General features: G+C 37.5%; 1 protein-coding gene across 1 annotated transcript in view; it reads left to right on the top strand.

The window, feature by feature from the left end:
• Window positions 1-16,617, top strand: part of ATRNL1 (attractin like 1) — a 507,305-nt gene that overhangs the window by 367,286 nt on the left and 123,402 nt on the right. Inside the window, exon 27 of the mRNA XM_061458665.1 lies at window positions 10,004-10,111. Within this exon, the coding sequence (XP_061314649.1) occupies window positions 10,004-10,111 (108 nt within the window). The remainder of the gene's footprint in view (window positions 1-10,003; window positions 10,112-16,617) is intronic.

The following is a 16,617-nucleotide window of genomic DNA, read 5'->3' as shown; positions in this document are numbered from 1 at the left end:
AGTCAGTCATGGTCCATCACCAGTTTACCTTCCCTGATGGTAATGTCATTTGTGCGTTAAGTAGCTTCTAAAGTACCACTTTAGATAGTTGTATAATTGGCGATGATGCTGCACTTAAAATGTTTCATTTACATTATCAGTGTATCAGGTAATCTGAAATAATAGATGGTTTTTAAGAATTAGAGGTAATTATAATGGCAAACCACCTTTGTTGGAGCACAGCCCAGTTTTCCTGCTCAGTATTTTTTATTTCCTTTCTGTCATAATTTTTTCACTTTATATGTTACAATTTAATTAAAGAAAGGTAGAAAGAAAATAGTGAAGAAAACTAACTATAAACCTTAGATTCAATATAATCTTGAAAAAAATTCTTAAGGTTTTGATCATCTGAAGTCGCTTTGTGGTGTAAGGACCAGGTATGTTTCAGAAACTTCAGCTTTTTCTAAATTGGCATAGCTTCAATTCAGTCATTATAATTTGGACCACATGTTTTCATATCAGTTCACATAGGAGACAAATCCAGTACCTTCCTTTTTTTGTTGTCTTGCAGGCTAAAAAAATGCATTGGCATTATTTGCAAATAAAGTAAACTTGTCCTGCACTTGAACCTCTCTTTAAAGTAATAGTATGTACACCCCATCTGACTTTGTCTGTGCTAGGAAAAGAATGCTTTAAAAGCACTTTAATTAAGGCCTCTTTAAAAGTTTGGTAGTACCGACAGTAAAAAAGCTATACAATATCAAGCTGTAATGTAGAAAGGGAAAGTTAAAGATATATCAAGTGGGCTTCTGCTGGGATCTGATTCTGGTGTTGATTTAAGAGATGGACCATGGTTATTGCATGTGTAACTATCATTGAAGTAAGTGAGACTGCAAACATACTAGAGGATGGAATTATAATCTGTACAAAAGATAGGAGAATCTGAAATAATTGGTTAAAAAGCTGCAATTCCACAGTTCTGTAATTGGCAAATACGTGATTCTGCAGTGAGAAACAAATAACCACCTGCAAATAAAGGTAGGGAGAAATGGGCAATGAGCTTGGTAGAATATTCAAAAAATGAGGTGGGATGGTCATGAATCAGAAGTAAATGTAAGTCACCGTACTTCTGTTGTAGCAAAGACACTAGCATAATATTGTCAACAAAAAGATCTGTAAAGCCTGCAAAGTGTTCTTTCTATTGTGCTATGTAAGGTTTGGGGCGCCGCTTTTTGACACTTGGAGAGTACAGAGGGGAGCACTGAAAACAGGAGCAGGAGTAGTGATACAGTACAGTTGAGAAGATTAAAGGGAAACTTCAAATCTATGAAGAGCTCCTATAAAAGAGAAGAGGTTTGGATTTTGGTGTTTTTTTCACGTGTAGACAGGGAATGCTCTTGACTGTAGACAGGACAAGAAGCATTTGGCCTGAATGTCAGCATGGAGATTTAATTTAGATTTTAGAAAAGACCTTTCCAGTATGAGGATCATCAGGCACTCGACTTCTGGAGGGACTGTGGAACCTCAGTCACTGGAGCCTTTTAAAGAAACTTATACATCTCCTAGAAGGATCATAATCACACTGCAACCTACCTTTATGTTGGCCCTTTATGTAGGACCAGTGTTGGTCCTTTATGTCAGACTAATGCACAGAGGTGGACAAAGTGATCTCATGAGGTAACACTTAGACCCAGTTTCTTTCATTAGCCCATATATACTATCCTTGAAGCAATCTGAATTGCTATAGGAACAACCTAAAACTTTATTTGTGAGCTGGGAATTGTCAGCTTGACATCTATTGTCTAAGGTAAGTAACTAAAGCTGTTTTTAACAGTTGAGGTAATAGTGGGTAATATTCATGATGCCTTATTTCAAAAGCAGTATCTTAATGTTGAAGGGATACACTGAGATTTTGTAAATGTAAGGTAGTTTCCTAAGGTGTCTTTTCCATTTACAAAGATGGCACGTTTAAAGTACTACACTACCAGCGTTAGTAATTCTTTAGAAGACATTTGAAAAGCATTCTTTATGTGACACCATTGTAAATGAGGTAGTTCTAAGGAGTAGTTTGCATACTACGACACTTGAATCTCTCTCATGTTTTGAAATAATTATTTTTAACACCTATATTAATATATTCATTTGTAAATAACTGCCCTTGGGCAAATACAGTCACATGTCTTATGTGGAAACATTTTAAGGTATATAATTATTGGATCTGGCTCTTTTTCTCTATACACAGAATTAGTTTGCAGAATAAGCATTTTTGCAATTTTCTGTGAATTGTGGCGTTTCTAGTAAACAGGAAAATAATCAACAGCTTGTGGAAAGAATTTTTTAAACCACTTGATAAGGAAGAAGTGTGCAGTTCTGGGTTTCGCAAGGCCTACAGGAAGACATAAGTGCCTCTAGAGAAGCCTTTAAAATGTTTATGGTTATGGGACTGTGTAAACATGCAACATGGATTCATAGTGATCTAAATGAAAGAGATAATAGAATTAGATATTGTTTAGCACTTCTGAAGTTTGAAAGCAGTGAATTGAATTTTGAGCTTGTTACTGATTCATAGACCCCAAAGAATCTTCTATGCTAACTTAATCTTTAGGGGAAAATTCTGAAGGATTGATCAAAACTTTATTGTAACGTGAGGTTCCATAAATTACTGGCAAGTAAGCACAAACTGGGGTGCCATTCTCATTGTAATAAGCGTATTGAGTGTTTTAAAGATGGGAATTCTGTTCCGGAGTCAGAGTTCCAAAAGCTAAAGTCATAGTAGATTCACATTTGCTCTTTGCTTGCTAATGTGCAGTACATTAAATGTCTGTTCCTTGGATCTAGCAACAAAATGACCTTTTCAGGGCTCATCTTTTTTTCTCATTTTTGATTTGTTCAAGGGAAATTACAGACGACTGGTATTTGGTTTCCAAAAGGGATACATAAAAACTTGACCTTTTGGAACTGTTATTTTTTGGGATATGTACACTGTATTTTAAGTATGTCTTAGCTGTTGTTTGCCGGACTATGTCTAGTTTAAATAACCCTTCATTTTATTCTGTATAAAGCTAGGACAAGAAGTATGACTCCTCTCATTTTTTCCCATGGTAGACCTTTGCACACACCTGAGAGCATTTTTTCTTCAGGCAATTTTAAGAGAAAGTGGCATGGAATAGGCCCTGTTATCTTAGGAAGTTTCTGTAGAGTGTATTTTGCAGTGCAAATAGCATGTCATGCTATGTCCATCATTGTAATATCTCATTGCCTACCTGAAGGCACTCTTGTGTCAGGGTACTTTTCACTTAACAGAGTGGGAAATGAGGCACAGTGAAAGCAAGTGCCAGGATTATTTAGGAAGTTCATGATGGAGAGAATGAATGAATCTCGATTGTCAGACAGCTGTTACAAGTATGGTTATTTATGCTACTTGGTTCCATAAACTTCTGTCCAGCTCCTAAATTCACTGTATCTCCTGCAGTCACGTGCAGTGTTGAGCCTATTTAACCTAAAAACCAGCTAATGAATGGCATTCCTCAGGGGTCGGTATTGGAACCGGCACTGTTCAATGGCTTTGTCAGTAACACGGGCTGGATTGAGTACACCCTAAGCCAGTTTGCTGATGACACCAAGCTGTGTGGTGTGGTTGACAGTTTGAAGGGAAGGGATGCCATCCTGAGGGACTTGGACAGATTTGAGAGATGGGCCTGTGTGTGAACCTTATGAAGGTCAACAAGGCCAATTGCAAGGTACTGCACACGGGTAAGGGCAATCCCAAGTTCCCACAGGCTGGACAGAGACTGGGTTCACAGCAGCCCTGAGAAGAATGACTTTGGGATGTTGGTTGAGAAACTGGACATGAGCTGCTTCAGTGTGTGCACACAAGCCCGAAACCAGCCGTGTCCTGGGCTGCATCAAAAGGAGCGTGACCAGCAGGTTGAGAGGTGATTCTCCCGCTACACTCCACTCTGCTGAGACTACACCTGCAGTCCTGTGTCCAGCTCTGGGGCCCCCAAAATAAGAAGGATGTGGAGCTTTTGGAGCAAGTCCAGAGGAGTCCACAGTGATGATCAGAGGGCAGGAGCAGCTCTGCTTTGAAGGCAGGCTGAGAGAGTTGTGGGTGTTTAGCCTGGAGAAGAGAAGGCTCCAGGGAGAGACCTTAGAGCAGCTTCCAGTGCCTAAAGAGGCCAACAAGAAAGCTGGAGAGGGACTTTTTACTGGATCAAATAGTGTCAGGACAAGGGGGAATGGCTTTAACCTGAAAGAGCGTAGATTTAGATTAGATGTTAGGAGGAAATTCTTCCCTGTGAAGATGCTGAGGCACTGGCACAGGTTGCCCAGAAAAGCTGTGGCTGCCCCATCCCTGGCAGTGTTCAAGGCCAGGTTGCACACGGGGGCTTGGAGCAACCTGCTTTAGTGGAAGGTGTCCCTGCCCGTGGCCAGGGGTTGGAACTTTAAGGTCCTTTCTAACCCAAACCGGTCCATGATTCTATGATAAAATGATAAATGACTGTAATATGCCTTGTTGGTGAAATCAGCTGATTTGGAAATCAACCAACTCAAATAGGTTACTCAACATGTAAATGAGAAATTGCTCTCCTTTCCAGCTATGTAAATAGCTAATTTAATTTGGAGATTTGTAACACCAAGAGATACAATGAGAAAAGTTAAGGAAGGCAATCTTTCTCTTGTGCAAATTAAAGCAAATAATCAGAGCTTCATTGAAATATCTCACTACGTATAATTCAGTTTGAGAATCAGAATTTGAGATTTTTGAAGATAATTAAATTACATTTATACCTAAAATGCCTGTGTTCCACTCAGATGTGTGTAGTCATTTAAACCCTCCTAAGTTGCTTCTGTTGATTAAATATGGCAATAAGAAAACTCAAGAATATGTGACTGTATTGCACTGCATATAGATACTCTCTGCTTTTGCAGGGCTGTCCATTTACATAAATATTTCATTTTTTTAACCCCTGGCATTTGTCAAATGCAGTGTGATCGGGAATTAGTCGATGCCACTCTCCAGGAGTTTTTGTGATTTTTCCTCATTGCAAAAACTTTTCCCATAAATCTCAGATTTAATGCAGGGCATTGTTAACAGTTCTGTTGTAGCCTTTTGATGTTATTTACATCAGCACTTGACAGCACAGAAACAGGAGAGGAGGAGACCAAGCTGTAACTGCAGACAAGTCAGGGCTGGGTGATGAATAAGAATATGAATTTCAGATTAGACATTGGAAAGTCTTTGTCTCTAGGAGAGTAGCACCGCACTGGATGGAACAGCAGTGATTGCAGAATTACTGTTCTTTGCTGTTTTGAATACTCGCCTTGGCAAAGTCCTGGATGTCCTGGTGCAATGTCTAGGAAAACACAAAACAGAAAGAAAATCTAAGATGTGAAGGAAGAAAACCTAGAAAAGTTAGACAGTTGTCACTGCTGTTAAAATAGTAAGTATCCTTTCAACTGCCATATCCTTCCTTATTTCTGACTTAGTGTACTGAGACGGCCTGGCTCTGAACAGCCAGAAGGGAAACTTTATTATTCTGTTGGTCAGAAGTCTTTCTAACATTTTTACAAGCATTTGTCACCTCTTATCCCTTTCCTGGCTTCCAAGCTGCCCCATGAACTTGGGCATTCACACTTACCTGTACATGCTTTATGGCACATTCGAGCGTGTACCTTGCAATGCCAGTGGGCTAAATCAGCCCATAAAGGTGCCAAACAGCTACAGAGGGATCTTTCAGAGGATTTTTTCGCTTCATTATGGCACTAAAATGGTTTCATCCTTTTCAGCTATCCCTATCTATCAGTCCCTCAAGAATGTCTGTTACTGTATAACAAAGAGAAAGTACAACTGTCCTAGTTCCTAACATCTCATGTACTTTATTAGACTTTTTTTTCAGTTCAGGGCTTTTCTAGGACAGTTATGCTGGAAGGTGAAGAGAAGAGCGTAGAGAAAGCAGTGCTAGTCAGAAGAACAGTATCCTGTTCCACATGAGAGACCAAGTCTTAAAAAAAAAAAGAGAAAAGTCTTCTAAATAGGAAAAAGAAGCAAAATGGTAACACTTCCCAAAATATAAAAGACTTGAAAAAAGTCAGCCTGGGATTGTTGAAACATTGTATTCTGTTAATGTTAAATCACTGTAATATGCATTTTGCACTGAGTGTTTTGTTATACCTGAATAAATTATGGGCATTAAAATATTTTGAAAATAAGTCTAAATGTTATCAACTGAAAAAAAAAAAAAGAGATATTTATACTTAAATATGAATTTTGCAACAGAGACATTTTCTTATAAAACATTATGCAAGATGCTGTGGAATATTCCAATTCACTCCGAACTGCACTGATTAGAGAAGTATCCCCTATAAGAATTTTTTTGATCAATAGTAAAATTCAATTGCTTACCCAGGCAAATACATTCCTGTGATATGCTTCGAGATGGGGAAGCAGGTCCTATCTCAAAGGTACTTATTTGACTAGGAAAATTGGCATAATTTACTGGTGAAGATGTCTATGTGTCCGTGGAGAATCAGGTAGAATGTGTATTTCCATGTCAAGGGACTAATCATGCCAAAATGCTTGGTTTAAGAAATGTTTTCAAATTAAATAGGTTTTGAGTGAGAAATTGAACTAACTTGTAGTGTGCCAACATCTTACTATTCTTTGCTGATGACAAATGTAATTCTGTATTTTATATGAAAAATTCTATAATGGGATATAAATCGATACTTTGTGATTACTGCAAAATAATACAGATGACTAAAATTTAATCTTGTCAATACTCTTGTACTTAATGAGATTTAAAATTATGGTAGACCTTAAAATCAGGGGTCTGCACAGTCAGATAAATGCTCATTGGATTTCTCAGTCCTACCCTAAGAAAGTAATGTTTTGAATTTCCCATAGTTTTAAGTTAATAATTTAGACATGTGCTTAATTCTGAATATAACAAATTAAATGTATAACAATATTCAAATATTACATGTTGATAATGTCCATCTATTCTCCAAGTAAATATCCCTAATTACTGAAGTAGTATGTATTTAATTGTTTGTATGGTTTTTAAATGCAGTAATATAAGTAAAACCAGCATAGTTCCACTTTCCATTATCCCATGTTTATTGTACCTCAGTATGATGAAATCTGTGTGGCTTTTTTAATCTCTGGCCACTGAGAAAAGGTAAGGGGTGGGGTGGTTCAGTCTTCTCACAGAATCTCAGAATGGTTTGGATTGGAAGGGATCTTAAAGCTCATCCAGTTCCAACCCCCTGTCACAGACAGGGACACCTTCCACTAGACAAGGTTGCTCCAAGCCCCGTCCAACCTGGCCTTGAACACTGCCAGGGATGGGACAGCCACAGCTTCTCTGGGCAACCTGTGCCAGTGTCTTTAGGAATTGCTTCCTAATATCTAATCTAAATCTCCCGTCTTTCAGCTTAAAGCCATTCCCCCTTGTACTGTCGCTATTTGCTCCAGTAAAAAATCCCTCTCCAGCTTTCTTGTTGGCCCCTTTATGTACCAGAAGGCTGCTGGAAGATTTCCCCATAGCTTTCTCTTCCCCAGTTGCATGCTTCTAGGCTTCAAAATACCCATGTTCAAAGAGTTTCCCTATTTCTTGGCCTACGAGTGAATCACAGGAATTTGCCCCGTGTGTGACTGGAGCACAGGGTGTCACACCTGAATGCCACCTGCCATGCGATAATCTAACTCACAAGGATTTTTGTAACTGGAACTTCGCCTTTGTCCCAGTCTTGATACACGGGCAATTGAAAATGGTGGAGCTAATGACCTTTTCCAGCCACAAAGCTAATTTTAAACATCGTAGTATCTGTCTGTATTCCTGATTGCATATTATTTTTTGTGTTCTGCATGTTACAGGGAGCTTTAAAATGCTGAACAGAAAAAAAAGCAGTAATAGTGCTCCATCAGAGTGGAGCTCCATCAGAGAGGAGCACTTTGATGTGCAAGTGCTCAGCTGCCAAACTCTGCAGCGTTTCATGGGCAGCTGAGCATTTTAAAGTTTTCATTCTTGTTTACAGAGCTAATTAAAAATCTTCATAGTGCTCTTCCCAAGGAGTATCAAAATCACAGTGGCTGCCTTGTGAATGAAAAGGTTTTACGGAATGCATGACCGGGAGCAGAGGTGAAGAAACCTGCTAGCCGTAAAAAACACAGAGCATATCAAATACACGTTCCCTTGTAGTCTGCGTTAAGTAAATCTTCTAAATAATTGTTTGTGCATTTGGAGTGTAGGTAATTCTGCTCATTTAAGAGCTTTCCTCAAGCAATTCTATTTGTTTAAAACAACGTTTGTTTTCTCATTAAAAGTAAGCATTAGCCAATAGCTCTGTAGACTTACAATACTGTAATGAGTTCCATGTGGCAGGAATGTGCTAACAGCATTGTTTTCTTTATTTTTTGTTAGGTTTTGGTTTTTGGTTTGTTTTCAGGAAGGAAAACAGCTAGATACACTAAATTTTAGCATTTAGTGACTCAGTATTTTATGCTTTAAATTTCTTTGTGGAGTTGTTGGTAAGAGTGGAGGGTCACAGTAGTTCTTTCTTGCTGTAAAATCTATGAATATATTGTACTGATGCAAATCAGTACTGACGTAAATCAGTATACAGACACCAGCAGTTTTATTTTTAAAAACATAAATTTTAACCATCTAGATATTCATACTAGGCTTTTATTTATTCTGAATATAAACCATGTAGTTTCACACACAGACATTATCAACTATCCTTTTGGTATAATATAATGGGAGCCCATTTGTACAGGTGCTTGCTGACAAATACACTGCATGTTTATAAAAACCAAGCCTTAGGAATGTACTGGGTATGCTTTAGGAGATTACTGTACTGTTTTGATTTTAACATTAGGAGTGCTTCTTTAGATTTCTACAGACAATCTTAAAATGCAAGTCAAGAACAAATGTATGGGAAGTATTACAAAATGAGCTTGTTTCTTTGTAACAGACCTTAAATCAAGAATGTTTATTATGAAGCTGTCAGCAAATATTTGCTTGCATACCTTTTATTATTTCAAAGGCTTTTATGAACGGTACATCACAGTGCTAGTGTAATTTACTTTCAAATACCAATTTCTACTGGTTTAAGCTTTCCAGAGACATTATAAAGGAAATGAATCTTAGATCTTTTGTAATAAAACATTTTTGCAAGCATTTTGTTTCTTCAAGATGCTATGACATCCTGTTCAGTTGAAGAAGCGCACGACTTTAATTGTACGACTCATTCACTTTAAATATTTCATAATGCTTTTATTAGTTGCACAGAACCACTGAAGTAAGATCTGTAATATCTAGTGCTGGTCATCATTTTTATTCATCATGGTTTAATAAGCATTATAATTACAGATTGAGGAAGAAATATGAGTTAGCTTTGTGGTTTTCCTTGGGACTTCTGTACGCACGGGTATGATTGGAAGGGATTATACAAGCTCTGTGAGCATAGCTGATTGCATTCAAATACACTGATGCAGTCTCCCCAGTCCTGACACATTATTCTTCATCTCTAAGTAACTGCAGAAAAGATAATGCATAAAATTATGAGTCCTGACACTATTAACTCCATCTGGCTTAGTAGTGAAGTATGAAAATTTGAAGGCCAAGTGGACTTGTTCTTGGCAGGTGTTGTAATGCATGCATTACCAGCGGAATTAGACTTCAGCTATTTTTTTCCAACTGTTTCCCATGTTTGCTTGCGACTTGCACAAATAGCAAAGTTATTTAGAGTGAACTGTCAGTTAGGGAAGCTTTCATTTGGAGATTTCATCAGAGTTCAAGCTGCATGACCATTAGTAGGCAACGTAAGCCCTCCGGGCTCAGTTTTCGAGTAAACATAGATGATGAAAATTTAGCATAACTTTCTCCCTTTAATGTTACAAATATGACTGTTTGCATGCCATTTGCATTCTTGTGTTATAATGGGAGGTATGGTAGGGCAGACTAATATCTGGTGCATTTTTTAATGTTTTGTTAAAACATCATTTTTTCCTCATCAGCAACTTATGCGGGAGCGACAGCAGATGGCCAGCCGCCCCTTTGCTTCTGTCGATGTAGCACTGGAAGTAGGAGCTGAGCAAACAGACTTTCTACGAGGGCCATTAGAGGTAGGAACAGTGGTGCTGACAAGGGACCATTGTGATTTGCATATTTACATTGCTAGTCTCATCTGCATCTGCTTCTGAAACCAAGCAGCATCTGATTACCTGGCGCTGACAAGCCTCAGCTATGTATGTTATGCCATTTTCAAGGCACAGTTTTAATAGCATGGCATGAGCTGTTATCAAAAGCCACTGGAGAATCTATTAGCTTGCGCTGGAGTGACAGTCAGCTCACCTGGCAGTCCTTCCGTGATGGATGTGAGCTGAGGGAATGCAAGACATAGGCATTAAGAAGGATGCAGACCTCATGCACAGTCCTTCAAGTACACGGTGCCCCTAGTTAACATCCGTCTTAATTAACAGAGATTACAACAAACAAACGAGCAAATTAATAATGTGGCTGTGGGTTGAATTTTGCTGTTGGGCTTTACATGTACAGGTTTAAAGAATACAGAGTATATTGCATAGTTTTGTTAGTAGATAATGGCTACATTACTGCATTCTTTTATTGTAATTGCAGTACATTGGAAAAGAAATAATAATATGCAAAGCAATGTGATATTGGAATAGTGTAATAATGCATGAAATGGATTCTGGAAGTTTCACCTGAAAATAGAAGGAGAATTACAATATGCAGATAATAATATCTAATCTAGGTTGGGCTTTTGGTAGATCGTAATCCTTTATTCTTTTACTTTTATTTACAATATTGTGTTTACAATTATTACTTTATCTTATTTATGGTGGGACCTGGCAATGAGATCTGATAGCTCTGAAATCTTTCAGGATTGTACTTCTCTTTTCACTGCTGCCGATTCCTCTTAAATTCAAAGCTTCTCTTACTTTTCTCAATAGCCTCTTTCAATGGAAGATTAAATACACTCTATGAAATCTTTAAGGTTCCTGGAGAAGTGAGCAATGTGAGAAACAGATGCATGGCAGAAAGAAAAAGAATCAGTTCTTGAGTACTTACAAATTGAGGTGCTCTGTCCTGCTATTGTATGGGAAGCAATCACAATTGTTATGGCTGGCATAATTTAAGTACTTGGAATAGATAGTGAATAGAAATTCCATATCTCTTTAAAGAGGCATTGTTATTTTCTAACCAAATACTAGAACCCCCACGTTCTTCGCCAATGTCACCATATTTCTATCTGCTTTTATCTTGGAACAGAAGGCCTCTCCAGCTCCCCAGGCTGAGGGCACATTACCCTGTAGTTAAAAGTTAACTCTTTTTGAATGTGATTTCATTGTTTCAGCACTGGTATCTGGGAACATTTTGTCTGTTGTCTTTTCAAAGGGAGGCAATGAGTGGGAGCTGAGGCATCCAAACTCTTAATTCTGTACGTACTGATTATTTAATTAAACTTTAGAAGTAAACATCACAAGTTAATTGGCACATTTTCTTATATCTGTTATTTAGCACTCAAAGACATAGATGCTAAAATATTTTAATTATATTTTACAGGGGCTTTTTAGCTTTTTCTTCTAGTCTAGCATTTTATAGTAATTGTTTAGTATTCAATTTGCATAGTGTTTTTTCCTAATGAATACACAGTTATACACAGAATGAAGTTCATTCAAAGTTTCCTTGGAATTACAATATGCTGATCTATATCAAAACAAAGCATTGTGCTGAGGATTAAATGAATGTGATCAAAGTATTGATTATCCTTTGATGTATATTCTTTAAGAAAGAGCTATATTAATCTTCTATTCCCAGCCTACATTCAGTTTGCAAAAGGACACTGAGAGTTATAGTAGCTACTCTGTTCTTCATTCTCAGCTCTCTTTCAGACTGTAGGGAATTTGAGTCATACATGTGTTTCCAGGGTGCAGTGATTAAACAATAGGAGAGTATGAAGTAGCTGTAACTTCATTTTGTTATATTTAGAATCATGAAACTATTTTAATGATCCTGTGATACCTGATGCCCACTGGGATCTTTTAAAGTTAGACATCTTTTGGTAGAAATGAGGAATATACAGTAACTCTCTTCAAAATGTTCCCACTGGCATTGTGAAGATCTTCCACTGATATACCAGGGGTTCCAATATTAATGTTGGAGGCCTGCATTCCCTCACCTCACGTTTTTATTGACATTGTGTTGCTCATTTATACTTTGGACATTGTTGATATACTTTTATTGACATTGTAATAACTCCAGCACTTCCAGTGGCAGCGTATTGATCCATGGGTCCTTTAGGCACTTGTCTTTGAACTCTTCCAGATATTACTACCAGCCTCCCATTCAACTGCATAGTAAGACCGCTGTTCATTAATGTCATTGGGGTTACAAGGTTTTGTGCAGCTGGTGTCCTAAATTAATACTGATGGTCTGGTACATGTCAGTATTCATACAATTATCTACATGGTAATTCCAGTATGCCATTTGGTTAGCTATTGTTTTATTATTTGCATTTATTTGTAAATATCTAGAGCAGCTTTTTTGCTGTAGAGTTTTAGTGTGCAGTAGTAAGGCGCATTTTGCCCAGTGTTTGGAAAGCATATCTAAGAAAATAAGAGTATGAATAGTGTACTTAAAATGATGGCCTATTTTAGATACTTACAACACAACTGATATATTTGGGTCTATTTTCAGTCAGCAGCAATTTGCAACAGATTAGAATAAAATCTTGAAAGCATTACAGGAGAGAGTTGAATCTGTTACTTTGGGCTCTCTTTCTGCTTTGGAGTCTTTACCAGCCAGTCTATCTTTCTTAATGTTTTGCCAACAAAATGGCAGCACTTGATATTAACTCCTTCAAAAAACTTTAACATGCATCATATTACTCCTGTTTCCTGCTGTCTCAGTGTGGTTTCAGTCACTGACAATAGCCTTTGCTCTTCCCAATTAAACCATGTTATTCGTCAACCTTTTACCTCCTCAGGCTACCTTTCTGTGTAACCGAATCACAACATGACACTAACAAGTCTCATCTTGTCATCCGTGCTGTCATGTTGGCCTTACATCAACTATTAAATATCTTATTGTCAGCTTAAACTTAACACAGAAGAAATCAAACTTAGTTTTTCCTTTGCACTCCTTCCCCTTTGGTATCAATCACTGTCTTGCTAATGATATTGATAGCATCATAGTATCCTAATTCTAAATCTGTGAAGTAATACCTACTCCTGCTGTGGCATGATATTCATGATACTAATCTTGTGCACAATTATCCTATTATACTGTTTATACCAATACCAGCATTAATTTGCATCTTTATCTGCCTCCATTGCTTTCCCTACTTCAAAGTGGTGAAATCTGTATGAGTTCTTACAAGAGAAGGTGAGGATGGAGGCAGACCACCTCTCATTCTTCTTCCCTCCCTCTTGGGAGGGAAAAGAGCAGGCAGTGAACCTGTAGATCCCAAGAAAGAAACAGCCAGGGCAGGCTACAGTGAAATGGCTGGTGTGCAGGTAAAAGAAGAGAAAGAATTCCTAAGGTCCCTTTGTTAGCAGTTTCACATAGCACACAGACTGTTAGGAGCAGAGCAAGAGAACACCAGAAGCACCTTGTCCAGAGAGTTTGAAAATATTGTGGTATTTTTTGATACCACCTTAATTTTTTCAGTGCCAGAATCAGAAAAAAATGCGATAGCATCATAGATCAATAGATACAATGCTTCCTGACACTCAGTGCCCTTAGTATTAAAAGTTTTTTTATTCCTTTCTTGTCTTTTTTTCTAGACATCTAAGTCATTTCCAGACCTGGTTGCTTTTTGCTGCTCAGTATTTCCCAAAAGCTAAATTGTTTAAGCTATCTTTGTATTATAAGCCTCCTTTAGGCAACTTTGTTTTCCACTACTCACTTTTGAAGAGTCACTTCCTCTGTGCTGCTGACAGTCATTTTACTTCATCTCTAGGTTAGGTAAAAACAAATATAAATGTGGTGGGCTTTTTTTCTGCCCTGCTTTGCCTAAGTCCTGGGTATTTTTCAGCCCATTCAAGGCCCATGGATTTCTTTTGAAACAGGGACAGACTTTTTCTTTAGGCCTGAGATCTAAGTTGGGCACTACTGTAAACTCTAATGTATGGTCATGCTAAGTCTCTGGTCAGTAGCATCCACTATGCTACATCTGCTGGAGTAAAGACAGATGTGCTGTTGCCTGCATTAAGAACCAAGTGCAGATTTGCTCTTATGATGATCATCCATTTGTTATCTTTACAGTAGTAGATATCTATTTTTTTTGCAAATCGATGTTCTTTAACAATTATTTCTGCATTAAAAAAATGCAGTAAATCTTTCAGTCGTTTTTCCATCAAGTTACTGAGTTTCCTGTAGAGTTGTCACAGACAGTAGATTGTTCTCTACTTCTGACAAGGTGAGATGATCTCAAGAATTTTGAATTTCAACTAAAACCCATCTTTGTTTTTCTAGAAAGCCTTAAGTAATATTTATGGTACATTAATTAAGTTTTGAATTTCAGGCATCTCTGAGAAGTATGAAGCAAATATAAGCCCTTATTTCTCATTTATTTAAGTAAAAGATTTGAAAGGTGTGCACCAACACCGGTAGCTATCATTATACCCAAAATGGCTATTGGAAATCAGAGTGACTCATTAAAACACATGAAAAACCTATAGCAGGGGTTTGTGAGGTTTAGGTAGTTGGAATTTATACTTATCAGCTTTGCTGATTTCTGGTTTCTCCTGCCAATAATATGTCAGAACTTTTTAGCTTGATTTACAAATAAATGGAACGTAATCGTACAAAATTAAAGAAGTTGTATTCTTCATCAACATTACACCTGCATTATTTTGATGACATAATGTCTAATATCAAGGAACAGACTCTTCCCAACTGTGTTACAAGTCATCAGACTGCCCCTTGATATTCTCAGTTCCTAATTTTAGTCTTAGTGTCAGAGGATAACTTGAGTCTCCTTGTGAGGAAGTAATGATTTATTTAAGGCCATGATGAATTTGTCCCTAGAACTGTCATCTTGTTTCCAGTGGCCAAAAGGCAATACATATTTGGCAACAGGAGCTATCAAAGGCCATTATACTTGCACTTCTTTACTTTAAAGTCATGCTGTATAATTTATATAGTTGCATATGTTGCTCATGCAAGGTTTTTGGAGAGCTGAACTTTGGGAATGTCAAGGAAGATACTAGTATATTAAATATTTCTTATAAATTCTGTTTTAAATATGATCAAATATTTATTGTTGTGGTGGGATAAGTAGACGTTATCCCACACTATCATATGGGTAAACCAGACATTCTCCTGGATGGGTAAGGATAGTTTCACTGTTTAATCTATCTTTATCATGCTTAGTGCTGAGGAAGCTATGATGCCAAGTGCGAGATACAGACTGTGAGCAACTTCAGCCATGATCACACACAAAAAGTTCCAGGTTGTTCTGAATGATGCCAGGGATTGCAAAAGCTGTAGCTGGATTCAAGGAAGCAGGTTAGACCTACCCTGTTCTTTTTAATGTCATTCAGAAATGCAGGTTTCATTGGGGTTGTTTTGTAACCTTCCCCTTCAAAGCCTTTGGATGTGCATGTGCTGAGTCGCTGTTTTTAGAACTCTCATCCTTGAGTGTAATTGTAGTTTTCCTAACTATTTTTTTTTTTTTCCTAACAAACTTTTTGGATTTTTTTTTTCATGTTTCTTTTTTAACCTCATGCTAATTCCAGATTTGGATTAGCCATATTGTCCATGTGTTATGTCTGTAAGCTGAACTCTGCTTGGCAACTGGAAGGGGCTTAACTAAGTACTGTGTCTTGCCTGTGGCAATGGAGCTCAAGGAGACCAAGAGAAGAGAGAATTTAGTTGAGAACAATGTGAGCAATCAGATTTAGATAGTATAAGTGCAAGGAAAAGTCAAGGAAATTGGAGTAGACTGTTGAAAGGAGTCAAAATAATAACCTTAAACATGCAAAAGGTTAGTAGCAAACAGAAGGGCAACAGTCTTTTCTTTATGTGCACTATAGGCAGCAAGGGTGTAATGGACTTAAATTATAGTAGAGGAGGTTTAGGCTGGATATCAGGAAAAGCTTCTCATAATAAAGCTGAATCATTGGAAGCAACTGCCTGAGGAGATGATGGAATTTCTTTTATTGTAAGCTTTTTAGAGCAGGTTGGACAAACATTTCCCAGGTACCATGAATCATAGCTGCATTAGCTTCTCTCAGCGCTGTCTTTATTATTGTTTTGATTGCTGCCTAGATCTTCCTTTTGCATGCTCTCTGAAAATATTCAATTTTTCTTGTTTGAACAGTTTAATTATCTTCATTGGACTATTGTTTTTCTGTTACTGAATATTTCTGACCCTTCTCTTCACTTTTGCTGTTATCTTCATTGATTTATGGCCTCAGTTTTCTTGTAAGATCAGAAACTGTTAAGTCATCCTGACCCCCTTGTCTCTCCATGACCACAGGTCTGCCTAACATGATCTCCAATCCATTCTGAAATAGTTTCAATATTCTCCTTGAAGCCTGTGTTCATGATGTAATTATTTTTTGTCTTAACCAGTGCATTACCATATTTATAGCCTTTCAAA

Source organism: Pezoporus flaviventris, unplaced genomic scaffold (genome assembly GCF_033815535.1).
Source record: "Pezoporus flaviventris isolate CSIRO_AGI_PZ_B2104156 unplaced genomic scaffold, CSIRO_AGI_Pfla_v1 ptg000029l, whole genome shotgun sequence".
Taxonomy (NCBI): domain Eukaryota; kingdom Metazoa; phylum Chordata; class Aves; order Psittaciformes; family Psittacidae; genus Pezoporus; species Pezoporus flaviventris.
Note: the sequence above shows the minus strand (reverse complement) of the source record. Positions and strands in the feature narration are given on the sequence as shown.